General features: G+C 35.3%; 1 protein-coding gene across 1 annotated transcript; it reads right to left on the bottom strand.

The window, feature by feature from the left end:
• Nucleotides 1-603: 603 nt before the first annotated feature.
• Nucleotides 604-26,728, bottom strand: AK7 (adenylate kinase 7). The gene is made up of 18 exons (XM_068399156.1): nucleotides 26,651-26,728; nucleotides 25,826-26,011; nucleotides 24,578-24,686; nucleotides 23,429-23,523; nucleotides 22,540-22,650; nucleotides 18,667-18,750; nucleotides 18,418-18,506; nucleotides 17,799-17,889; nucleotides 15,020-15,097; nucleotides 14,132-14,281; nucleotides 12,525-12,653; nucleotides 12,088-12,229; nucleotides 10,470-10,598; nucleotides 9,389-9,454; nucleotides 7,251-7,448; nucleotides 3,741-3,961; nucleotides 1,830-1,988; nucleotides 604-642 (listed from the first exon to the last, which is right to left on the bottom strand). The coding sequence occupies exons 1-18, from the start codon at nucleotides 26,726-26,728 to the stop codon at nucleotides 604-606; spliced, it is 2,154 nt and encodes a 717-aa protein (XP_068255257.1).
• Between the last annotated feature and the right edge of the window lie 206 nt (nucleotides 26,729-26,934).

Genomic DNA, 26,934 nt, shown 5'->3' with positions numbered 1-26,934 from the left:
TCTTAAACACATCCAGAGATGGTGACTCCACCACCTCCCTGGGCAGACCATTCCAATGTCTAATAACCCTTTCTGAAAAGAAATTCTTCCTAATGTCCAACATGAACCTCCCCTGGCGAAGCTTGAGGCTGTGTCCTCTTGTCCTATCGCTCGTTGCCCGGGAGACGAGGCCAACTCCCACTTCACTACAACCTCCCTTCAGGTAGTTGTAGACTACAATAAGGTCACCTCTGAGCCTCCTCTTCTCCAGGCTAAACAACCCCAGCTCCCTCAGCGGTTCCTTGTAGGTCAGACCCTCCAGACCCTTCACCAGCTTGGTCGCCCTCCTCTGGACTCACTCCAACACCTCAACAACTTTCTTGAAGTGCGGGGCCCAGAACTGGACACAGTATTACTCAATACGTGCAGTAAATGGTACTTTTGTAGAATGAATACTAAAAATCTAATACAACGTGGTAACAAAGTATGAGAAATAAAAATGAAGATTACATAATAAGCCTAAAAAATAATTTCAGAAACAAAGTCTTTTCTTTTAAAATGCATTAGGAATGTTCTCCATTTCTACTTCACAGTTTTGACAGCTGTTAGGATTTAATGTTTCTCTCATTCGGTATCAGGACTGTTCTTGAAGAGATATTCTGCCTATAAACAGAAGAATTTCAAAGTAACACTTATTTTCAAGTCTCCAATTTTAAAATTTACACAAAATAACAAAAATGTAGTGCATAACATTGCTTTAAACAAAATCACAGAAAGACTTAAATGGCTCTAAAATGTAATTTCTGGCAGATACATCAGAGAAACCTCTTCCCCACAAATACCATCCAAAATAGCATCCACCCCATTCTCCCTCTTGATAGCACTCACCTCATCTCTATCGTGGGCAAGAGAAGGAAGTGACAGTATTTGCCACCCAATGGAAAATCCTAGGGAGTACCCTAGGGCCTGATTTCCAGACCCAGAAGAGTAGATAATACGGATCTTTAAAAATTACACAGTTGGTAAGGAAGATCTCATGCTCCTATGGCTACAGGTAGTTGTCACCCATCAGTGAGCAAAAAGGTTAAAACAATTAAACATTCCTTAGTGCCTAAAGTTGCATGTAACACTGATGCTTTCATTTAAAGCTTTTCCTTCAGTAATAAAACGTTTCTTTTTGTTAAAACAGTGATAGCTTGTCAATAACTTTCTTAGGATGTGCAGGAAGAACAGCACAGCAATAATTTTACAGCATCTGAATTCTTGTCTGAATGCAACGCTGACCCTGCTTTCAGTCGAAAGTTGAAGTAGGTAACTTCTTGAGGTCCTTTGCAACTGGAAGCATTCTATGAAAGTCTTATAGGATTTACTCATTAATTTATCTGTGTATTGTGAAGGGAATTACTGAAGAGCTTTCATTCCTCATTACAGTAACATGTGCTGTTGTGCCTAGAGGGGTGTAAGCAGGATGGAGAGTGATGTCCCCCTTTCTGCAGGCCTCTATGTCACAGCAGAATTGGCAGGGTACATAAGACGTGCAGAGGGCACACACCAAAGAGGAACAGACTCTGGTAAAGATTCTTGTCCTGTTACTGTTTAGCAAAGCTGGATTATGCCCTTACTTGATACACAGTATCAATTGGTCCCATATAGAGTAATTGCTGGGTTTTTAATTGTCACAATAATTACTGCTCACCAGAATTGCAGACGCTACCCATTAATTAATCGTTATCCTGACAGCTAGGAAAAAGAATTAAAGTCCTTATGTTAACAGAGATTCTTTGGTCTACGTGAATATTTTCATTAAGCTTTTTCAAACATATTTAAGAAAAAAAATGTAATCACCTTACCAGAAAATCGACTGGATCATCTGGCCTGATCCTACAGCATTCATTTATCCCTTGCATAAGTGTTGGCATGACATTCTTCATCAAATAGTTTCGTAGTGGAATGGACTGGGCCTCCAATAACTCTTGTTCTTGTCTTTTCACTTCCTCCAGGTGTTTATTCTACAAATAATGAACAAAATCATAAAGAATAAGGTTTATAACGTCTATCAAATAGCACTTGACTAAATAATAATGGTGGCCTAGAGAAAAAAATTAGTGTTAGAAGCTGTGGACAGAACTTTAAAACTCATAACTTGGCAGGAAAAACTATTAATTGCTTATTAAATTTAGAGCACACGGCACACTGAGAACAAAGAATTGAACATGATGAAAACAGAAATAATCTCCTTAGTAAAATTATTTTACTTTTCTCTCTTTAACACCAAAGACGAGGTTTATTCTGAAGTCTTCCAGTCGTCCTGTTTCCGTAAGATATTTGGCAAAATGGTTGGAATACACTGTATCGCTTAAAAAATTAGTACTGTTGCAAATGCAGAGGGTTACTTGAGGGTTCTTTGAACTGGAAGGGAAGAAGAACATTTTTACTCAGAAGAGAGCCCTGACTCTCTAAGTAACTGTAAATTGTGTTGGGTGGGGTTTTTGTTTGGTTTGGGTTTAGTTTCATCTATGTCAGTTTTCAAGGGGGATGAGAGTCAAACACACTAAAACCACAGTGAATTACATCTGTTTACACCAGCTAAATTTATTCTTGAGCAGCTAATCTACAGTCTCAAGGTCAAATGAATAGTCGCCTAGATTTCCTGAGCATCTTCCTATTTAAAAGGATAAACTTAAGCACACATTTTATTTAAGCACTTTAGCTTTGAATAATGCCCAGTTTGCTCTCTTGAAAGTTAGATGTCTTCGGATTGAATATAGCTAAAAATGTGCTAACTACCCTTACTTATCTTTTAGATAAGCTTACAGAGAATACAAAATGCTATTTAATGTTGAATGAAGCTGTAAATAAGCACAGAGATACCAAAGACAACTTATTTACAAGCCAGCATCAGAACAATGTAGATGCATCTTTAGAAGTGAGTAATTTCAGGGTATTAATTCTCCATAGACATGTATGGGCATTCAAATGTAAGAAAAGAAATGGCCAATTTGTTTTTAAATAGCTCTAGAAGAAGACAACAGAAGAACTGCCTTCTGGTGAAACAACCTGACTTTGGGTGTGAACAACATTTTTACAGTAGGCTTTTCAGATTATTTACCTGAAATGTCCTTAGGGTGGCAAAGTAAATAAGGAAAAAGCATGATGTGCAAATGCTGTGAGATCAGGTAGCCTAAATACCAAAGAATTAGCAAACAAAAAGCATCCTTCAGACTGCATCAGGTAGTCCTCACTGAACTGAGGACTCAGCTTTCAAAGGTGTTTCTCTTGCAGACTCAGAAACTTTTCTGCAATGCAGACTGGAATATTGATCAGTGTTGAGTTAAAAATCTTGTTTGAAAGGCATGATAATTAAGACTTGTTCAGCTACTTAGAAGTGAAGTGAGCAAAATGCAAAAGTCCTAGAAGACTGGTTATGGAAAAACACCATTGATTATAGTAGATGTTTATAAATGGTAAAATAAAAGAGCTATGGCACAGCAACAACAACAAGAGTATCATAAAAGTATTTTAAAGACATGCTGATATCAACATGCAAAAAAAATGCTATGTCTGCAATCAAAAAGAGACTATCTTCTTTATGTTCGGCTTCAAAATGCACTGTGAAGATAATCTAACCCAGATCTAAAGTATGATATAAGGAGCTAGAGAATTTATGCCACACTTTCCAAGTGTATTTACATAACAGGTTGCTGAAAGCCATCTAAACCACATAAATAACGATGGTTTCCCAAAAATATGTATTAACCTACCCACTCTTCCCAATTTGCGATCCTTTCAGCCCTTTCCTCAGCTTCTTTACACTCTCGTTCAGCTTTTTCTTGAGCTTCTTTGACAAGGCGTTCCGCAGCTGCTTTGCGTTCCAAATTCTCCTTTTCTTCATCTGTCAAACCATAATTCTGAGGTTCCCCAATTTCTTTGATGATCTTTTTTACAATAAATCTGTTCTCAGGATCTTCAAATTTGGCTACATCTTTTAAACAATACAAGAGAGAACTTTTCAAGGCTTTTGTCAGTTATCAATGGACATCAGTAAATAGCTGCAAGACCTAAAAATATATGGTGTTCATATTGTTCCAATTTTTAAGTGTAACATGTTGTTTTCAGTTGCTTATAAATATCACTTTTTTGCTGCACGGGATGAAATTTTCTACATCTGATTTTCTTTACTACTTTCAGCTAAAAAAGTTTTATTTTTTTAAGATGATGTAAGGGAGAATTATATTAAAATAATAATTTTTACAACTATTCTGTTTATCAGTTGCAGTTTGCCTAAGTTTCGAAACTTGAAAATGAGGTCATTCAACTATCAGAGATGTTCCTTTCACCAATTTTATGTCAACTTATCCAGATGCATAAAACAATCAGCTTTTGACCCTGTCTCCCCCACAAGTTACACAACAGGTTGTTAGGATTTGGCAACAAACTTCAAAGTTTTCACTCATCCAGATTTACAAATACACAAACCTATCTCCAGTTGAACTCTCATTTAGCTTCGTGTAGAAGCAGAGAGACTGGGGGGAAAAAAAAAAAAAAAAAGAAAAAAAAAACACAGAAAAATGGGGACTGTCTCCAGAGCTTTCTGGGCTCTATATGCATTCCGTGTGGGGAGGCATGTGGCAAAGAGGGTATAGAAATGTACATGGAAAAGAGGAAATGTGGTCATTTCAGGTATCCAGAGAATACAGAGGTAAAGGACTTGTTCGGTGGTAAGGAACTGGAGATGGAAAGGCACAGAAATGGGTAAGGAGAGCAAGCAGAGGAAGGGGAGAACCAGAACCATTAGAACACAAAATTCAGATGGGAGTCCAGTAGTCCCTACTCCACAGTCCTCTGCTTTATGAAGTTATTTTGAAACCCATTGGCAAAGCATGCTTCCCTTTTCTTTCCAGAAAGGGAAGATAGCTGTCCAATACTAACACCAGTATTCCAAGAGTTTAAGTGTTTGTGATTTGGGCCTGAAGCCCAAACTCTGCTAATGAATTGAGGAGAAAGCTAACATCTTTCTACATGATAAAATTTCCTTTACAGCTTCTTCTTTCAAAAAATCACGAATTACATTCCTGAAGTATTCTAAAATAATAGTACATTTTCTATGTCAAGCAGTCCATTGGTTCTGCAATTTTATCTGCACTTGGATATACAAATTACAGTGCAAACCACTTTCCTAGTCATTTAAAGTATTGCTAAGAACTCTTTCAGCATTGAATTCGAGGTCTCAAAGACTGCATTTTTTTCTTAGATGGCCAAGCAAGATTAGAATACAATATTACAGCAATCATAATTAACTGAGTTTATCCTCAAAAATAAATACATTTTAAATAATAAATGAGGTTAGCACTGACACTAACTGAGAGGAAAGATCACCAGAAAAGGAGTTCATAAATTAAGATCTTCAAATGAAATTGCTGTTATATCTTTAACGTGCCTTTTTGTAGATGATCTAACCTGCCTGTGTCACCATCCCCAATTTGCAAATGAGAAAAACAAGACACGAGATAACTGACTTGCAGGCTTCATGCAGTGAGTCACTCTAGCAAAGTAGGGTTTCTAGAATCTTGAAGCTCACTCCTTTGTACTAACAATATTTCAGACTCAGAAAAAATAATAATCATAAAAGCAATTCATAAAGCCATATGTTATGATTTTCTAAAATTAAGGTGGAAGAATGATTTGATTAATTTGAGTCAATATTTAACAAATCAAGCACATTTTTTTAACCTTTTCCCACTAAATTCCTTCAGAATATGACTGAGAGATAAGTTGGCTTTCTGCTTAAGTCTGATGCTACTTAATTCTATGGATCTGATAAATCAACTGGAACATCAGCTAGAATGGAGGGGTATTTGCAGACCTGAAGGTTTCTCACTGAAATTATCATCTTTGTAATCTGTCCTCACCGTTTTACAACAGAAAGCTGTATGCTTGCATACTTCTGTGGGTAACAATCAGTGATGTGAGTATAGGTGAAGAGGCTGTTCCTGAGATAAACAGGACCTAAAGATGACATTCCTTTGAAGATGAGAATCAACACTATAAACTGAATGTGAAAATCATCTGGAAGTCACTGAATGTTACAGTTGTGATACCTCAATAATTAAAATTAGTAGGCCAGTGAGTTTCCTTATTTGGAATGGACTAGAGTTTAAGAGTAATCTTTGGGCACAATTAGCAGAAAACACTGCAATATTCTATCATAAGAATATACAACTTTATAGTCCCCACCAAAATAAAACATAGTTGTGGAGAGTGCTACTACTTGCATATCCAGAAGTGTATAAGATAAGAATATGACCAACTGATGGCATCAGACCTTAATATTTACCATTTCTTACATTTACTTTCTGTAGCAGAATTACCTCAATTCTAAAATGATTATACTAACACACTGTTTTTTTCCACTGCTACACTTCCTAACAACATGTGCATGGTATTATTCTCAAGATAATCTCCATGACTAACATTAAATAAAAAAAATTAGGAAATCAATTATGACTGAGGCTGTTCATCAATCACCTTCTCATAATTAATCTCAAACGGACATTCCAAATATCAGCAGTTTGATTTTAGTTGCAGGGTTTTCCCCTTGTTCTTTCTTTTCTCCCCTCCCCCCCCAAACCCCCATTTTTCTTAAGAATGCTGTCACCCTGATCTCACTGGTTTTGAATAATCAGATTATAGTAAACTTCTCAAGATTTCCCAGTGATCACAATTTTCTAGATAGTGTGTAGGGAAGACAATTTTTTTCTCACATACAGGTATAGTGCAAAACAGATTCACTCCTAGCCTTCCACCTTTGGTTTCTAATAATTTTCTTTGATGCTTCATCATTTATGGATTACCCATATATTGTCGTGGCATCTGTGGATAAGTCTAAAGAAAAAATATAAGCAACTATAATATATAAGCAATATACTGAAAGTCTTGCAATATAGTACTACATCAATCTGGAAGGATGCCACTGCAGAGGCCTATGACCTAAGTCAGAAAATTATTTTGATCACTTAGTCTACAAAAATTAACAACTAAAAACCCTATTTTTTAAAACAGGTTAACTGTATGAGAGCAATTTAGAATACTTATGAGTATACAGATATTTTTTCAGGTATGTAATTAAATGTTTGTTGTATGAGTATTCTGCAATGTTAATTAAAAATATTATTTATATATGTACACTTACTATATGATCTTTGCAAGTGTTAAATTTGTAACAACAAAAATTTTTCATACATATTTTATCTACTAATTTTACTATTTCATACCAATAAACTGAGGATATATTTCAAGTTCATCAAAATAGTTGAGAACAGTCTTGTCATCTGTATTTGACTCTCTGAAGATATTCAGAGATTGCAGGAACCGGTCCTGGGTATAATGAGTTCCAGCAACAATTCTCTCTGGCAGATTTATTATTCTGTTAATAAGGAATTCATCAGATGCGGTCAAAGAAATAACAAATTCTGTGAAGAAGAAGAACACATTATCAGCGCCCATATATTACGGTTTTTCCTCTTTCTTACCTATTTTGTGTTAATAATACATAAACCACAACTGAACATAAATAGGTGTGAATTGTATATATCTTTATAGGGAAATTAATTACCAAATACTTATATTCAACTTCTCCAGTTAGAACAATCCAACAATATTGAGACATGGCTGTAAAGAAGCTACATGTTCCAATTTCACCAAATTCCTTCTTAAGCGCTATCAACAAGACTGTTCTTGCAATAAGCAGCACAAAAATCTTAAGAACAGCAATGCAGTATAGTCCAAATTTTCTGAGAAATCTATCATACAACCAATACGTGTAATAAGCATAGGAGGAAAAAAATTATTATGAATGGTGCAGCCAAAGCAGCAAGTAACACTGGAAAATTTAACAGCTTGCTTGTTTGTCAAGTCATCAGAAGTCATCACCTTGTGTTGTGATTTTTAATCTCACAAATGAAGGTGTATCTGCTGAATTAAACTAAATTTAAAAAAATTCAATAGTACATTAAAGATACTATGCCACCACATGCCATAACATGTAGTGTCAATATTATTTTAGTAATATTGGTAAACAAAAACACCAGTAGTCTTTCAAGGATCCATAAAAGAAACCTGTCTCCTTTCTTCACTTCACAAATCTCATATTTATAGTTTCATTAGGCTGAATCTTGCAGTATTTCATTAACTCAACAATCACTTTGTATTTATTAAATATTACTTCATATAATTTATCACAATATATTCTGATATTTCTATTAATATCATTACTCAATTTTACTGAAACCTGTTAATTTGACAAAGCCAAGGAGTAATTTTTCTGACATCAGAAAGGAATTTGCAGAATCAAACACGGACACAGCCCCCCTGCCCCAGCTCCGCTCCCCCCCCCCCAAGAAAAACCTCCAAAAAACCAAAAACAAACCCAAGAAAACCTCCCCAAACCAACAAAAGTCCTTTCTGGACCATTCTGTTTTCTAAAACATGTTTTCTCTATGGTTGAGAAGGTATCTTCTTAAAACAGATCCCATGCCTGAAGTACTTGCTATGGGATAGAAAGTGGTACTTCTCCAGCCTATCATAATAATTCATTAACATTTCCTCTTTTGAGATGGTGGCTAAAAGTGGTTTTGTTTATGAATAACAGAAATTATTTACTTCAGAAATCAGTAATTCATAAGTAGTTAAAAACTTGGTAGAAGCCTGCTTTTTAAATCCAACCTTTGTCCCCTTCATGTAAGTGCAAGGACTAAGGGACTTTTCAGAAAGTTCTGAATTTTCTTAACTTCCTCTGAAGCCAGTAAATTCTCATTTATTGAAACACTAAGCATTTGAGATATTCAACTTTTATACTATTTAACTGTACACATCTTATAATTCAAGATATGCCAAATGTATTGTTTGAATGTAATCAAAACTTCCAAAGAAATTAAGGACAGCGAAAACACCAGGATGAAGCCATTTCTGCATAGATGAAAACCACTCTATTTTAATTCCCAACTTAACTGATGCATTAAAACAAATTCGGTAACATCTTTCAAGATATCACACTAAAGATAAACCTACGTTTCTATAATATGTCAAGTTCAGGAGCTCATGTTTATTCCATCAATAGGTGCTGTAATCACAGCAAAGGCAGCCACTACTACTGTTATCAGCCAACTGTTGATGGCATTTTCACAAAAAGAAAACAAAAAGGAAGAATAAAACACCCACAAACTGAACCAAAACCTTCCTTGTGACTAATCGTTCACTTTCAAATAAGAGGGCAGCAGCATTACACAAATTAGATATTTATTTTATGTTAAATTAAATATGAGCAGGTGGAGTGATATTTTAGACTTCTCGTTGGTGGCAGCAGTATTTGAAAACTCCTCTGTTTATTTAAAAAGAAATCTAACTAACTTACCAGGTATGATGGATTTATCATATTTAGGTATTTTGCTTTTAATTTCTTCTTCATCTTCACTTTCCGCTAAAACAAAAGTAAGAAATGATTGACATTTTCATTTGAAGCAACAAGATCATTATATTTGCTAAAAATATGCCCAGGACAAGCACAGGTTTGTCTATATTCAAATTATACTAACTGTTGGAAATTAATCTAACCTGGACACCAGTTTAGAGAATTCAGTAAGTGATTCATGCTGCCAGCCACCACAGAATTCTGTCTTGGGACACTAATAATTGCTTGCCTATGAAGAAGAAGTATGCACATGCGTACACAATTTTAAAGTGTCCATACTGCTGTCCTGACTCTGGCCTCTCCTCCTGCCAAGTACATTATTCTACCAAAAACAGAGTCAGGGCTCAGAACAGTGAGTAGAAATGTTTTACAGTAGTATGGTTAAAATGGTTTCTGCCACTAAGTGTCTGCTGTTCTGAATAGTCAGTAAAATTGCCTGAAGAGCATCAGCTGAGCATGATAATTTACAGTCCAGCATATTAAGCTGACAAGACTGTTTTTTTTTCCTTCAAACCTCATGATGCAATTTACATATGGAGATGATCCTTGGTCTTAAAGCATGGACAATATTTGCTCACAATTTGAAATGTATCTCGCAGAGCTCTTCTGAAGTCATATCTACTGTAGCTGATCTAATATACCCACCCTAATCTAGATCACAAAACATTTATTGGTGCACTGGCTGGATCTCCTCATTAAGCAGCCTTTAAATATCATAAAGAAATTCTGCCTTAGAGCTTCCTTGAGTGGAGTAGACCAACGCAGAACAAGAAAGCATCCTCCATATTTGTGCATTTACTTATTACTTTGCCAGAAAAGATAGTCTGAAAAATATCTTGTCCTTAAGCTAAATAAGGTTCATTACAATCCTTCTTACATTTTAAGCACCACATGAAAACAACTTTGTTTTGTGTCCTGCACTGCAGTCATTACAGTACTGATGCACTTCGACTAATACGGCACTGAGGACAACAATGATAATGACAATACCAGCAGCAATAAAAACAAAAGCAGCAGTACTTACAATTAAAAAGATCTTTTGCCTGGTCATAGGTCTCTGGAAACCCATCTAAAACATATCCCTGATTCCTACAAGGCATAGATTTGAGCTTATCGCGCACAACTTTAACAACATACTGATCATCTAGACGACCTAAGACACAAAGAAGGTTAATAGGTACCTAGTTTAAGGAAAAGAGATATCTGACATTATTTTACTAACATTTTAATTCATTTATCAGAGAAACTTCTATTTAGAACCAAAAAAATTAATGTATTTTGAGTTACTATTTGCATATTACCTGTTGGCAGCGATCTATGGAATATAAATGTGTAGCTATAAAATAAAATTACATTTGTGTTTACAGGGATATAAATATTAGAACTTTAAGGATACTAAACATGAAATTAGATTTTTTTAGAATAATGCAATCAGATTTTAATAGAAGCAGCAAAGAAATATTTATAGAAAAAAACATGTGACAAAGCAATAATTTTCTATTTACAATTACCAGTAAGACTTACATTTAGTCTTGCAAAACAACCATGAGGTTGGTTTACAAGTTTCATTTTCAGATTAATAGATTGAGATATGAAGTGGTTTATTAACTTGTGCTACATTGTCGAGCAAATGTGTGGGAGTAAAAAGTTTGATTCAATGTGATTTTTTGTCCTTTTGCAATCATTGACTCCAGTTTCCTACTGTATTTTGCTTTGGCTTTTAAAAGTCTTAAAGATTTATAAACCATTGTAATCATGAAAGTATGTTACTATTTTAAAAGGCATTTTTATTTTAAACAACAAAGCAAAGCATGCAAGAGATGCTGCCATAGATCTCATTACTGTAGCATTTGGGTGTGTTACCAGTTCATTGCTTTGCAGATACACAATATCAGAATCAGGTAAACCTTTAGTGATAGAACGCATTTTTAAGGGGGATCACTTTATATGGCCCGGAAAATATTAAGCACTAAGTCAAAAACCACATGACTTTATTCATATATAGATAATAATTAGTACTTTTCAGTAATGGCAATTTTTATGGACCTTTTTCAATCTGCAAACTTTAAAATTCTTTACAGGCTTTTGTAAATACTATTTACTTTTTAGAGATGGTCAAAATGATGTATAAGGTACTTCAAAAAACCCCACCATCTCATATGAAAGTGCACTAATTATTTTTTTACTAGAATACTTTTCTTTGAAAATTTGATAAAGATATACTTCACTAACATTTTACTTTATATTATATAAATTATGCCCCCTGTTCTGAGAAGAAAACATGATGTTATTAAAAAATCTGGCCAAGAATCTAATGCTTCTGAATATACCATTGTTACATATATATCCACTTATAGGGTAAAAAGATTTATATAAATTGTGTAAAAAAGTAGAAAGATGGAACTTCTACAATTGAAAAAGCACCATGGTATTTAAAAAATATATAACTTTTAATATACAAGGTATATAATGTAAAACACTGTATTTCATTTTTAAATAAGGTATATACGAATGGACAGGGCATGATTCTTGCTTTTAGTAGGACACAAAAGTTCTAAAGTATAAATATATTTTCTGATTTTCAATTTGCATAGGGTTGCACTAGTTACCTAAATCCCATCTTAGTACTTCGTATTTCCTACCTGCATTCTGCTCCATGCTTTCTTTTATTCCAGCTAATAACTCGTGTGCTGCTTCTACATTTTTATCCTCCTCCTCTTCATCATCTTCTGCCTCTTCTCCCACACTGTCGGAGTCCAGTTCTTTAGAAGCCACAACTTTCTCCTGAAGACAAGACCAGAAATATGAACAGGCTCAGAAATTCCATAGCCAAATTTCTTTTATACACCGATGTAATAAAAGGAAAAAAAAAATAATTTCACCTCTGCTCCTGGACAGCGAGATACTGAGCAACCTCCAGTCTCTAAAAAGAGCTCAGTGCAACCCCCATGGGTGATTAGTATGACAAAAGATATTTCCATTCTAAAATAATGTAATTATAACTAATTTTCAAATTATACCAAACATTTTAAAATCACAGAAATTAAAACAATAACAATATTAGAAAACAGCAACAGACCAGATTTGCTATTGTTTCAGAAATCACATCGCTAATCTTAATGTGATATATCTTGTAGTGTTTGCAGAGCTCTTCAGCAATGGTAGATTTGCCAACCCCAGGAGGACCATGAATGTAAACTTTGAGAGGCTGGAAAAAAAAAAGATAAAGACATAGCATCATTCAAACAATATGGACGTTTTTATGTAAAAGGAACAATCCTTTTACTATAACTAATAGGAAATAACAATTATTATAATTAAAACTGAGAATATATTTTAGTTTTTATTCACACCAAGTATATATTTTCCTCACTGAGTATCTCCTGTATCACCCACAGGCTTTGAGTAACACAGTTAATTTAAATGTACAACTTCACCATTGGAGAAAAAGCATGCTACTATTTAGTAGACTGACAGGCCAACTTATAGTGCCACTATTAGCATTTGAATGATCAAAACAGATGAAACACAACCCCATAGACAAGATGCAGTGAATTTTGGAATGAGGTGGCAGATATTCTACTCTACACATGCAACAGCTCTGTTTCCCAACCGAGGTGGAGTTGCTGTCATCACAATGGTTATTTTGACCTCAAAAATTTCAGATCCATCACAATCTGAAGATATTATAGATTTCTCATTTCAGCCTACATAACCCATGGATAAGTAAGTGTAATTAAGATTCCAGTGTACACTTATTAAATATATTATGCAACTAACTCAAAATCATACACCATTAACTTCCTATCCTAACTCAGTAAATCTGACAGTGCAAACTCTACAAATGTAAAAGTGACAGGGACAGAGGTCTAGCTAGCCTTCCCTCTCCTTGCTACTTGGTATGAATATATTTTGTACTGAAATTTTTGAATTACTTGCATATGTGCTCAGATGCAGTAGTTTCACCCAAACACACCTGGTGATCCATTCAGAGAGGTATGCAGGGACTTCTAACGAACAATCTCAAACAACAGTAGTTGTATTTTGTTTTACACCTCCTGAACTCTTGTTCAAAGTTTGAACAAGATTTAGACATGCTGAACAGCTTTATCATACCAGTCAATACTTGAATGTATGCAAGCATTTTTCTGTAGCTTTCAATAACCTTCCCTATACATTTGAATACAGAAATTCTAAATATTAAGCTAACGTAAGTAACAGCAAAGTTGCTCAGTACATTACACAATAGAGCAGTGTAAAATGAAAGCTCACTAAACGTAGCAAAGGACACAAAACACTCGTCTAACTACTGACTATTATAAAAAAAGCTTAAATAAAAGATACATTCACTGTGTTCTTGAAGCAAAATATATCAGGTATGCCATATTTTACATACAGAAACTAGCTGTCGAACAGCAGCTTCTCCATCAGGAAGCTTATTTGCATTTACAGGGTTACAGTTTTAGGCATAAAAGAAATAAACCTTAATGATTATTTTTAATTATCATTCCCTCTTTTTAGCTTATTCAATTTAATTTCAGTTTTTATATTAACTTATTTTGCATCTATATCAGTCTTCCATGTATTTTTGCTTAAAAAAATTAAAGTTTGTGTTTATATAACCATTTCCATTGGGGAAAAAAAAAAGAACAGAGCATTTTAAGATAGCGTACACTAAACCATTACCAGTAATCCTCGACTTTGCTTGTATTCCTTGACGATTTGTTCAATGTTCTCCACCAGTCCTGCCTGAGCAACCCACTTAATGTTGAAAGTCTCTTTCAGAATCTCAGATTCCATTCGCAAGTTCACAAGCAACATATCCAAATGCAGTTGCTGAGGGAGCAAAGCTACGTTTATTTACAGACTTAAGCTATGCATGTTAAAAGAACACTTAGCTTAAACTAGAAACTAGAACAGAGGGGTGAGAATAGAAAGAATTAAACCACAGGGAAAGAAGGTTTGTACACAAAGCGAAACAGACATTTTAAGCTTTGTAAAAATCTAAATATTTTCAATGTATATTTGTATTTGAGTATTCTCGTGAACTATTAGAACATGAACCATTAAACAATTATTCTGTACAATACAGAGGTTTCATATAATTGCAGGGAATAACCTCATTCATAAATTTATCAAGTACCATCTTAAAACTGCCAGGGTTGTAACTTGTTTATTTCTCCTATGAACACTTTATTCCAGATAAATAGATGAATACAACATAATTTATGTATGCTGTGTTCATCAGCCTTAGTAGCACCTCACTATTAACTTTTTTGTTGTTTTTATCATTTTGTGTAGGTTTTGTTAGAGTGCTCCAGTATGGTCAGTGCAACAGCGACATCAGTGCTCCACTGTTTTTCTAAATCAGGCTGTAACTCCTCAAAATAGTCTGTTCTATGATGGTTAAATTTTAGTTTGTTTATTTTATAAGTTTAAACTCACTGTATACATTTTTAGTCATGTTTTAGGGTTACATTTTTCTGGTGAAATAAAAAAAGAAATTATTTCATTATATTATACTTTTAAGTTTACATACTTTTCTTAAGTAATAAAAGGAAAAAAAGTACTAACCGTTAACTCTTTGCTCAGGAATGCATTTTCTTTTGGAATCTTCTCAATTTTTCCTGGTCCAACATTTTTACTGATACTCTATCAAGAAAAAAAAATAAATACACTTATCAAATCAGATTATTAGAAAAAAATTGAACAGGATTTTTGTGGATAAAATACGTGATTTAAATTTTATGTTACACTATACCTGAAAAATCAGTATACTCATTTGAAATAGATCAAAGAACAGTATATTAACTTCAATGTTAGTATTAAATACCTTTGTTTTGCTATATAACTCTTCTTTATCACTTGCAATTAAAAAAACAAACAAACAACCCGAAACCACAGAAGAGTATTCTGAAGCTCTTAAATCTATGTAGAACTTTATACTGCTTAAGATCTATTTGGAGACCTATTTTATTTCCCAGTACTTTCAGTTCAGATTCTTGAAGTATTTAATTCTGTTAACAATCAGGAAGGATTTTCAGATCGATGCCACCAATAACTCTCCATATTACCATTTTCATTTCATCATTAGACAGAAGTTGTTCGTTACTCCTACATCGCTTTAAAATAGATTTAAAACCCCACCAGAGTCCACAAAATCATAAAAATTGATATAGAGCATCAGATCAATTCTACATATATCCCAGCATTCTGTATCCAGTGTTGTCAATTAGTGGGTGCCTAAATGAAAGCAAAAATGGGAAAAGCATATATGATACTCCTTCCAGATACTCTTCTAATCTTCAACTATTTTCAGCTCAGAGACATCCTAAACTAGAAATAGCTGCTGTATATTTAAGTAACTCTCAAGGTATTTCTCTCCCATGTACCTTTCCAGCCTTCCCCTGGGCTGAATCAACTCCCTGCCACGACAGCTCTCTGCAGCGCCCGCTGCAACACTGTTATCTGCTGGCAAATTCCTGTCTCTACAAGAACTGTCCAGTTGCTGCTGCCCTCCATTTCCCGTTCTAAACAATCACATACCCGTGAAAGGACTCAATCACATTTCTTAAGGTGCCTAGCTGCTTCTCAACAGCTTTTGGTGAAGTACTTATTTGAAAGCCTTTGGGAAATTCAAGTAGACTATGTCAGCTTGTTCATCCTTATCCACATTTGCTGATCACATTAAAGAACTTTGGGAGGTTTTCAAAGTATTTGAAAGTACTTTTTTTGAAAGTATTTCTTGTGAAAGTATTTTGCAAAAGTCACATTGACCCTTCCCAAATAGTTCACAGGTATCTGGGTGTCCTTATTACATTTAATTTATTTTAATGTCTAATAATGTAACTGGTTATTAGCCAAGAGTATTAGGCACATTGGCCTGTAATTCCCAAAACATTTCAGGAACCTCTCTTTTTACATTGGCATCACATTTATCATCTTCAGCCTTCAAGTGCCAGGACTGTGCTGCAGGTTGTATGCGTGAATTAGCAATTCAGAGTTATTTCATCCTTGAGCTATTTCAGAACTCTTCAGTGAATACTGTAGGACTCTGGTGGTTTCTTATTATTCATTTTGTCAGTTCATTCCATAATATTTTTCTAGAGTTACTGTAGTTTCATACAGATCCTCTAACAAGTTATCCACAAAGAGATCCTGAAGCATTAAGATGCTCCCAGATTCTTACCCATGCCCACTAATGTAAAGCATCTCTGCTATGGCCTTGTCTTCTCTAAGTGCTCCTTTTACACCATAATCATCAATTTCCCTTATAGAGTTTCTAGCAGGCTTTTTGTTCTTTAAGTGTTTGAAAAAAGGGTACTCATTTTGAGTCTTTCCTCATAGTTGATCTCCAAGTGTTTTTTCACTTACCCTTCCAGATTTCGTGATATTTTCTATTTTATTTTCTTCATCTATACGTAAGTGTAACTTTTTGAAGTCTTGCCATCTCAACCTACAGTTTAACCATGCTAATTTTAATTTTCTTTTTCCCAGGCTTTTCTTAATAAGTAGCATGCAATGGCCTTAATATGGCTAATAATGTAAGTTTCAACAGCCTTTACCGTTCTCCTCTAAGGATTTAATATTTTTAATGTCTTTTGTGTTCATTTTTATATAATGCTCTTTCCTATGGTTGACCACAGCTGCAAAAGTTATTTTGACTTTTGCTTCTTCCATAAGAATGTTGACTAATTGCATTACGGTCATTTATATAGAATGGCTCTTCAACTGTTAACTTTTCTGTGAGACCCTGTGTATTTACCTGAAACAAAACAAAGATCGCATCTTCTTGTGAGGTCCTTAACACTCTGTTCTGTGAAACACACTTCGACACAACCAAAAAACCTGGGCTGTTATATTTGGTCCTTATGTTACATTTGCTCAATCTACATGAGCAAGTCTCCTATTACATTGTATTAGTTGACTCTCACTATCAGTGCACAGTTCATCTGTGTCATCCAGACTATTTCTAGACTTAATTTCAAAATGCTTGGAAAAACAAGATATCTTCCTACAAAATGAAGGGAAAAACATCTTAAAGACTTTGAGTATCTAATCTGTGAATTTAGTACTGTGAATCCCATGACAATTCACCAGAACTTTCTTAGGTAAAACTTCTACTTAAGTTAATGATAATATTGCAAAAGTTAGGTCTGCAAAATCAGGCCCAAGTAATGGATTTTGTTCAAAGGACAGAAGTCTTGGAGGAATTCAAAACAATTTTCTGTGATGTCATTTACTACACAAGATAATTCAGGAAGACCTAGGAACTTCTACTTCAGTAAAATACAGTTTTTAAAACCTTAGAGATATCTTAAAAAAAAAAAAAAAAAAGAAAGAAAACTCTTACCTTTATTAATTCTTGAAGAGTGTGCATAGATACATCTACTGCAAGTATGTAGCGAGAACTTGGCCTGTGGTCTGCTACATTTTGTAACGCTCTGGAACATAGCAAGTACAGCCAGGGCCAGTAGTTAGAGAAGCCTACCGGGCTTTCATTGTTAAATACATTTCAGAAACAGTACAAAGAGTTTGTAAAATCTTGCAGAACTTTTCAAAGCATGACATTTTCATATACATTTTCCTTAACAAAGAAGCACAACTAGATATTTTATTTGGAAAGAAGTTCAAAGGATAAAAAACAACATCTGTAGAAGATACCAACTGAGCTTGCTGTAGAGACCATGATCCATTTCCAGTTCTGTGCCAGTTAACTGGCATCATACCCTAGATCAAGCATTGCTAGCAATTTCTTAAAAGCACAGCACCAGTGCAACAATCAGATAAGTTTCCAGAAGACCTATCTAGTACTAAAGAAATGGAAGTCTGTGTTTGACTCAGTAAGAAGGGCCAAAGAGTGTTCTTAAACCCACCCATCCCAATTTAAAAGCCTCAGTACTCTCTAGTAGATTTGTATTTGTTATCTAGCTAGGTACCAATTATTGTCCAGAGGATTTTTTTTTCCTTACCCTGCTAAATCAAGAACATGAATGGTTGGAATAAAATTGTTTCCATCTCCAAAAACAGGTATTGCAGGAGTCTCACTAAGCCAACCTATCTGAAAATACAAATGGAGAATGAAGTGAGGAGAAAAAGGTTACTTTTAACTAGAGCTAAAAAAGGAGCTTATGATACCAAAGCTACTAAAATTGCATTCAATTCCAGTGTAGTTTGCCCCTAGAAATTAAATGAGCCTTCAAAAATAGTTGGATGCCTACCTTAAAAAAGTAGTGCAAGACTCCTTCCCCAGCTCCATATTGATGTCCTGAGGCAACAACATAAGTTGAAAATTTATGTTTGTTCTGTGAAGTAAAATCAACAAGAAAGTTTTTATAAAAATATGGTACTGCAAATGGGATACTGGCTTACCCTGAACCTTGAGTACTTGTGTAATAAACATACAAATTGTGCAAATTATATCGCTTCAAATTTTTAGCTAGATCAATTGTTGCATAGCCTGTAGTTTCATAAATCATATTGCTAGTATTTCCTTCAAAAAGGCATTGCTCAATCAGAACTGACCTGTCTACATTTGAACTGAAATTCTAAAAAAAATTTAAGAGTTAAAAAATTGGAAGTAAGTTATTTAAATCAATGAAGTGAACAGGATAACTCATGTTCCAGCTTTCCAAGAAAAATAACTTTGAAATTCATCGAAGCTATTTTTTAATTGCATGATAACAGCATTTGACTTCCTGAACAAGTGGGAAATGCTGTATCAATGATTTTACAATATCTCTACTTCCATTTTGATACACAATTAAAAAAAAAATCCGTGAACTATCTAAGTGTTTTCCTAACCACACATCACGATCAACCTGCACATTTTTTGCTGACCATTATTGCACAATGTCATAGCTTTGCCTGTCCTGGCTGCCTGTTTATGTAAAATGTTACTGCTTGGATCAGTGTTGAGGATGGTTATACAGAGAAAAAAATATTTTTAAATCATCTTAAGGTGAAAAACTTCCAAGAAAATATTTTAAATTAGGACCAGTCACTTTGAAATTTTTAAGATGAAACAGAATTGTTAAATAATTCTCGTCTTATAAAGATCCTAGGTATTATATATCTACATAACACTATGTAAAAGAACCTGCATTTACCAGTAGAGGGAATAAATGCCCAGATTTGGGATCTACTTTTTTTTTTTTGTGAAAATAATGCATCTTTTGTTATAATCTCTGTAATATTTCAGAAACATAAAACTAAGAACACTATTAGCCAATCTTTGATTGCATAAGCAAAGCATCATATAAAGGGATGACAAGTTATAACATCAGTGTATTGTATCTGTGTTTGTGTTTTTATGTGTCTACTTACAAAATAAAACTTTGTCATGAAAACTATCTCAACTTAGTTGAATGCAACAGCTTGTTAGTAATCACGGGGAACATTAAAATTAGAAGACATTACAGATAGCATAAGAGCTCCCACACTTAATTTGCTTGGGTAGTACCGTGATAGAAACTGTTTGCACCCTAAGAGCAGCAGCTCCCAGGATTGCTCTGGACAGACTTCAAACATGCCCCAGGAGAAGACATGGTGTATTCTGTCTCCCAGCAGGAAAAACCTGCTTTTTGTGAAAACACAGGAGGTGCTATTTCTCATCTTCCTTAAGAAGAATGTAATACATCGAATTTTCTTCCATTTACCTTGCAGTAGCTTCTGCAGTAGCCACTTGTGGAGACAAACCACAGTTTGGCACTGAGTGCTATACTTCACTGAAATATAAACCTCTGAAACAGGTTCAAGTTCTCTAAAAATATCTGTTTAGTGTCACAAGTCACACATATAAGAAGGTACTACTTGAGATGACTTGGATATGCTTAATTTAAAAAATAAGGCAATTACTAGGCAAGCTCCAGTTACACACAACATGTTTAATCCCGGGTAAAGACCTTCAAGTTCCTGTGTAATATTCAGTAAAGCCACTAGATGTCACATTCTAGCTATTATAATCAGTTCTGGGCTTTGTTTTATGTTTGTTTGTTTGTTTTGTTCTAATAAAATGCTTGAAGTGGGAAACAGGTCTAAATTAACGGATTCAGGAACTGTGATGCCACTAAGAACAGAGCTGGGAAATGAAGAGCTCGTCTGCCTGTGGTAGGCAGATGTTTCTCCAAGGATTCTGAATTTGGCAAGACCGCAGAGTCAGTGACTCTCTGAGAAAACTTACACAGCCCGAATTCCCTGCCACAACGGTAAAGGTAAAAAAATGCTAGTGGTAAAAAGGAAAGACTTCTAGCTCACAACTCTTGATGATTTTTGAGCAAAATATAGGTGGGAGATACACTAACTCAGCATAGTGAAGTCTTGCTTTAAGCAACAACAGCCATTAAATTGCACTCTGAACAGATATCAAGGCTAAGAAACCCTTCTGTTCTTAGGTGCAAGATCTTCTCTACATGACTGACGTGGCTGCTGAATCTTAGTATCTCCTGCTGAGCTTTTTGCAGGCGAGTGGTAACATTCATTTCTTTCACACATGGCACATTCCCCAGATGGCTCTGAATTTAGAAATGAGTAAGAACTGTAAGCCAGAAGTCTCCAGCCATCACAGGAAGCAATGTTGATCTGCTGGGAAGAACAGATACTTTGGAGACTTCCTGTTCCAAAGTGCTGACGGAAACTAGACAGAGGCAATGATACTCATTGATGCTGCCCCTGGAGTTCTGGAGGAGAAAGGACTTCATTTGAAAGGCCTACAACAGGTATATATTGAAAATACTCAAGTTGCTTTATTGTGTACTGCTACATATTGTTCCACTGTCTTCTCAACAGACATTCAGCCTGGCAAACATTTGAAAGCTAATTATATTAATACCTTTGTAATGTAGTGAGTCAGTGCTTTGGACTAGTCAGAAAACTTGAGCTGATAGTTCATCTGGGTGTTACTGGTGGCAGAAGTTGTTGTGAGGTTTGGTGGACAGTGTTTACAATCTTCATGTTTCGAACATCACAAGTATGAAAGTTATTCCATAGCGTTATAACTCCATGTTAGCACAGTAAAAGTAAGAACAATTTACCACGGATTTTTCAAGCTGTAAACCAAATTTTTCTGGCATTCTCTACTATTAAACCCATGTTAGAAAAGAATATAATTTCTAGTGCTATATTCTTAGCAGGGCATAAGATGACAAGTGTATACTCAAATCAAAGTAAAGGTTTTTTCTCTCTCTATAATTAGCCTGATAAATTCTGCAGTGGACACCAAATTCTATTTATTATGGGAGACTGCTAATGCACGAAGAGAATGACCAAATGACACCTTCATCATACAGTGTATTTCACTGTCTTCCAGTTCTCTTTCCTAACCTCCACAGTACTCCATCCCTAATGACAACAGTGTCAATTTTCCCAAGTTGTGAAGCACAATCTGACCCATTGTTGGTATTTATTTAATAATAGCTCTTAAACACAGAGAGACATGGTCTGTTCTCTAGTAAGATTAATGGTCTAATCAGGTTGAAACAAACAAAGCTGAAGGAAGTGATTTTAAAACACATATAAACTGATAACATATTCTAGTTATTCTGGGTCAGCTCTATGGTCATGATTTTAAGGTGAATTATAGGGTAGAATAAAAGCCAACAAGCCCTGTACTCTAAGAGCACGAACTAGCCAGGAACATGCTAGGTGTGGCCAGAACATCTTCTAAGTATTTACATGAGACAATATTAACATAGCTTCCTAATATTTAAAGATGCTGCTTTTCTTTCAAACTACACTAATATCCCTTTCCTCTGCATTCTTTCATCAAGTCTTTCCCCACACAGGCCTCATCTTTAATTCTCTCTCACACAACCCATGAAACAATATATTTTTTAAATGAGATAAGCATGGTTTACTTACTACCTAAGGAAAAAAGACAGAATTTCGGATTTGTGTTATGTAGACACTTATGTTTCAAAAGACATTATTGTCTTTTCTATACTTGATATTTTATGAATAATTGATGTTAGTCATATTATCAAGAGAACAACATACTCTTAAAGTTTATTTGAATTCTTGGTCATTTCCATTACTAAGATAATGCTCTAAGTAAGAAGACCAAACAACCTATTTTTATTAAAAAGTTCTTTACATACAGTTTTCCCAAGTTTGAGAACGAGTTTTTCAGCATTTATGTGATCCATAAAGTTAGGATGAGGTTTTCTTCTGCGATAATCTTCATCGGTAAAAGGAATCTCAGGATCTTCCTATGAAGGAAAAAATGTGACTGTTATGTATGTCTTCGAACAATTTTTAAAGGTCTAGATGGTTAAAACAAGTTCTTAAAAATATTTTTAAAATCTGTTTTAACTTTGTTTTCATTTGTATTTCTTAAAACTTCTGATACTTGAGGTTCAACATTTTGAAAATTTCAATAGTTCAGTTTCAAGTCCACAGCAAAAAATTTTTAACTACTTTTTATATTTAAAAAAATATGATTTTTTATTGTATGTAGCATCATACAAGCATGAAAAACTCTGAGAACTGCTACAGATAACATTAATGTGCACAATTTCTGTAAGACTGCATTTGAGAACTGCAATAGCATACCATAAAGCATCCCACATGGTTCCTGACAATACTTAACATATATAGCTATAAAGATGTATCTATTTATCTGTCTATACACTGATTTAAATATGTATTTCATTAAATATATAGTAAATATGGGATTTTTTATGACTGAAGGACTGTGCATATTGTGCTTAGCATAGGTCTTACTTCTTGTTCAAGCAGTCCCTAACATCTGCCTGTATCATTGTAGCCCAGTGCCTAAACATCTCTGTCCAGTGGAATAAATGTAAAGTTTTGGCAGTAAGTGTGGTTCAGGGTGAAGGAATCATGAGAAAAAACACACTTGCTGACACTAACTTTATTAGCTATTGTTGAAGTACATACTGGAATAGTTTGTTTAATTGAATTTGATGAATATTTTCCATTAAATGGAAATACTCAGTTAAAAAAAATTATTTTTGTATTACTTACAGGGTCAGGGGGTTTGCTTTTTGCCCAGGTCATTATTGTTGAAATGAGGATGAATAACTTTGGTGTTGTAAAATGTTCTATTTCCATATGTAGGGCTGTTAAATGAAAGCAAAGGATTTAATTTATTGTAAACTGTATTACTGAAACTGTATTTTTGCTTCTATGTAAAGGTCCTGTATAGACATTTATACCATAAAGTTCTATGTGATACGTATTTTTAAGCAAATACTCTTTGTTCAGGTTGGTATAAAATAAAGATAATAAATCAAGAAAGAAAACAAATAGACAAATGATCCATAGACAAATCTCCATAGAGTTACATATCATGGCAAAAAAAAAAAGAAACAATCTATACTAGGAAAAGATTCATCTTTATTGACTGCTGAGATACTGAAAGAAAATACAAGTGCATTTTTTTCATGATTGAAGCAGAAAATCTACAGAATTCAGCTAAAGCTTCCTTATTTTAATTTAGAGCAAAATAATTAAAGGTGGGTTATGTTTTGTTGAGTCCTCTCAAACTTATTATGTTATCTCAGTATTTATACTATGAACAGGAAAGCATAATTTAGTTTAACTATCTTATAAAGAACAATATTGTACTGTCACCGTAAAAAGATTCCAGATGCCCATTAGAATTTGCATATAACAATCACGAGAAAGTTTCAGAAAGACTGCTAGCAGTGGTTTTTATTGGGCTTTTAATTCAAAATATATTTAAAATAATTACATAAAATATTGAAACATTATTTGAATGTCAGAGGAGCAAGTTTTCTACCTACCTTCCAATGCAAATAGATAAGACAGTGGTTGATAGTTATTTAGGGAAATAACTGCCTGCACAGATATGCCATTTAAAGTGTTGGACCATTCCATGACAGTTTCTTTTGCTTATGAATGCTAGAGTGCATTCCATGGTCCATTGTTAATTAATTGAACAATTAATGTGGCATTACTCCATCAAGGAATCCAGTTTTATATTACAGTAAACTATAAATCCCAGATAATTTCATTATATATTTATGGTAAATCCCAGAAAATTTCATTATACATTTATGGTAAATCCCAGATAATTTCATTTTACATTTATGGTAAATTTTGATGGCTGTATAGCAACCAGTTTTCTGTACAGTTGATAGCTATACTAACCAGAAGCAGCCCATGTTGCTTCCTCAATTTGATTTGCATCCTCGGTGATATTATACAAAACAATCTCACACTCAAGCAAGTGACTTAAGAGCTCTTTTTGAGAAGAGACCTGGGGAAAAAAGTAGTTAGAATCTGACACTGAAAAAAAAAGATGAAAAAAAATACCTCAAAATCCTTTTCTTTTCAGTTTTAACTTACTGATAGAACGTAGTTTTCTAACACTAGTATATTAGAATAATTCATAAGACTATATAAAATATATAAAATATCAGATACGAGTAAGGTGATGAAATGTAAATTAAATGCTGAAACTCCTAATTTACAGTACACATTAAGATAGTTCAAAAAGATGTACAATTTTTAGTAGTATTTTAGGATTCGTATTTTCAGTGCATTTGTGAGTATCAAAAAAAAAATCTATGACTTTTACTGGTATTTTAAACAAGGATCAGCTGGCAGAATGGAGAAGACAAAAATAATGTCCATTTCCTTGCAAAATAACATTCTATCATTTCTGTTAAATGCAGACTGTCTGCATCACTTGAGCAAGTCCAACAAACACTTTGGGCAAGAGTAGTGATTAAGATTAACTACTGCCAGCCATAATTTTCTGATTGAACAGCTCAGCTGTATAGAAGTCTAAATCAAAATTTTCAAATGTTTGAAGAGATTCTGGATAATCAATTTCAGACAGCTAGAGGCAATTTTAGTTTTAGAAAACTAAATCACACAGTAAGTAATCACATTCTTAAAAGCAAGCCTCCTTCAGTTAACTAAGCTCTGGACATACCTTTATACAAAGATGTAGGTATTCATAACAATTAGCGGCTAGCGAAAGCTGTGATTTCAGTGAACAGTTAAGAAGGCGGAGACTAACTTTGATTCCAGCACCACTACCTTTAAAATGGTGATAAAAGACACAGAGGAGGGAAGATAGATACTTGAGGTGTGTGTTTTGAGGGAAGAAGAAAGCAGACCCGTGGATAATCAGGATAGATGATGTCCTGACCATAACTATCCTTTTTTTAAAAAAAATCTATTTTGAGTCTGAGTTCCTTCCTTTTATAATTTGCTGTGTCAGACTTAGCAGGGAGGAGATAGTAGTGTGCAGGAAGCAGAAGGCATAAAATATAAGTATACAGCTTCTAGCAGCAACAAAAGACCATTTAATTAATGCAGATAATTTTACATGACTTGCAATATTTCTAATGTTGTCTAATGGCAACCTGAAAAAATACTCTTACTTACTGCATATATTTCCTCTGCAAAATGTGGTTTAGTACACTCTGGTTTAGAGAGGGTACCCACTATTTTGTAAACTCCCTCCTTTGGCCTACTAGAAACTTCAGCAGCTGAATTATTTTCATCTTCCTCCTCCTCCTCTTCTTCTTCTGTGCTTTCAAGCGATGCACCAACAACACATCTGGATAAATACTGCAATATACAAGACACACATTTATATGCAAATACATATTAAATCCTATACAGCTTCTTATGGTCAACTCCAGCACTCTGTTGACTAGCCCTTGTCCTGTTGTAGGTAATGTAGCTCAGAACACAGCTTTCCATTGAACAGGAAGACGTTATGGACTCCTCAACCTCAGCTGTAATGTTTTGTCTTGACTTGTGTCCTACGCCTTGAAGTCGAAGGTGTTGGTGAGTCCCTAGATGCCTCTTCTCTGCAACCTGGCTCCTCTCAGGCAGGCGTTACCTCAGAGAGATGCTCTCTCTCCCCACAGTGATCAGCTATTGCCTGAAGTCTCCCGACCTGCTTCATCCACACCTCCTGCTCCTCACTCTTTTTTTCTCCTTCCTATCTTAACCCCTTCTTGCCTCTAGTCCCTCTCCTCAGCAGCTGTTTTAGGTGACCCCAGCTACCCGGCTGGCTTCCCGCCCGGCCGAGCTCCCTGCAGGCCAGCCGCGGCTCCCCGCTGCGCCACCGGCCGAGGGCCAGGCGGGCGCTCCCAGAGACGGGCTGGGGCAGGCGGGAGGACGGCGGCACCTCAGGCAGCGACCGCTGAGGAAGAAGCCGCGGCCGCGAGCAGCTGCGGGCCGCCCCCGCTCCGCGGTCACCTCGCCGATGCTGCGGCCGCAGTAGGAGTCGAGGTGGTTGAGGAAAACCCGCCGGCTCGGCGCCGGCCCCGCCGCCATCACCACAGCCTGCGCCGGGGACGCGGCCCGTTGCTGTGCGACGGCGCGGTTAGCGGCGGCTGTGCCGTGGGCGGGGCGGGGCGGGGCGGCCCTCGCCTGGCGGGCTGGGGGCGCTCAGGCCGCTCCTCTGGTAGGGGCCACCGGTACAACCAGGCTTTTGGTGTGCACGTCTACCCCTTTTTAATACCTAATTCAGTCTATCCTAG

Source organism: Nyctibius grandis, chromosome 4 (assembly GCF_013368605.1).
Source record: "Nyctibius grandis isolate bNycGra1 chromosome 4, bNycGra1.pri, whole genome shotgun sequence".
Classification (NCBI taxonomy): Eukaryota; Metazoa; Chordata; class Aves; order Nyctibiiformes; family Nyctibiidae; genus Nyctibius; species Nyctibius grandis.
This window is presented reverse-complemented; position numbering and strand designations above follow the sequence as displayed.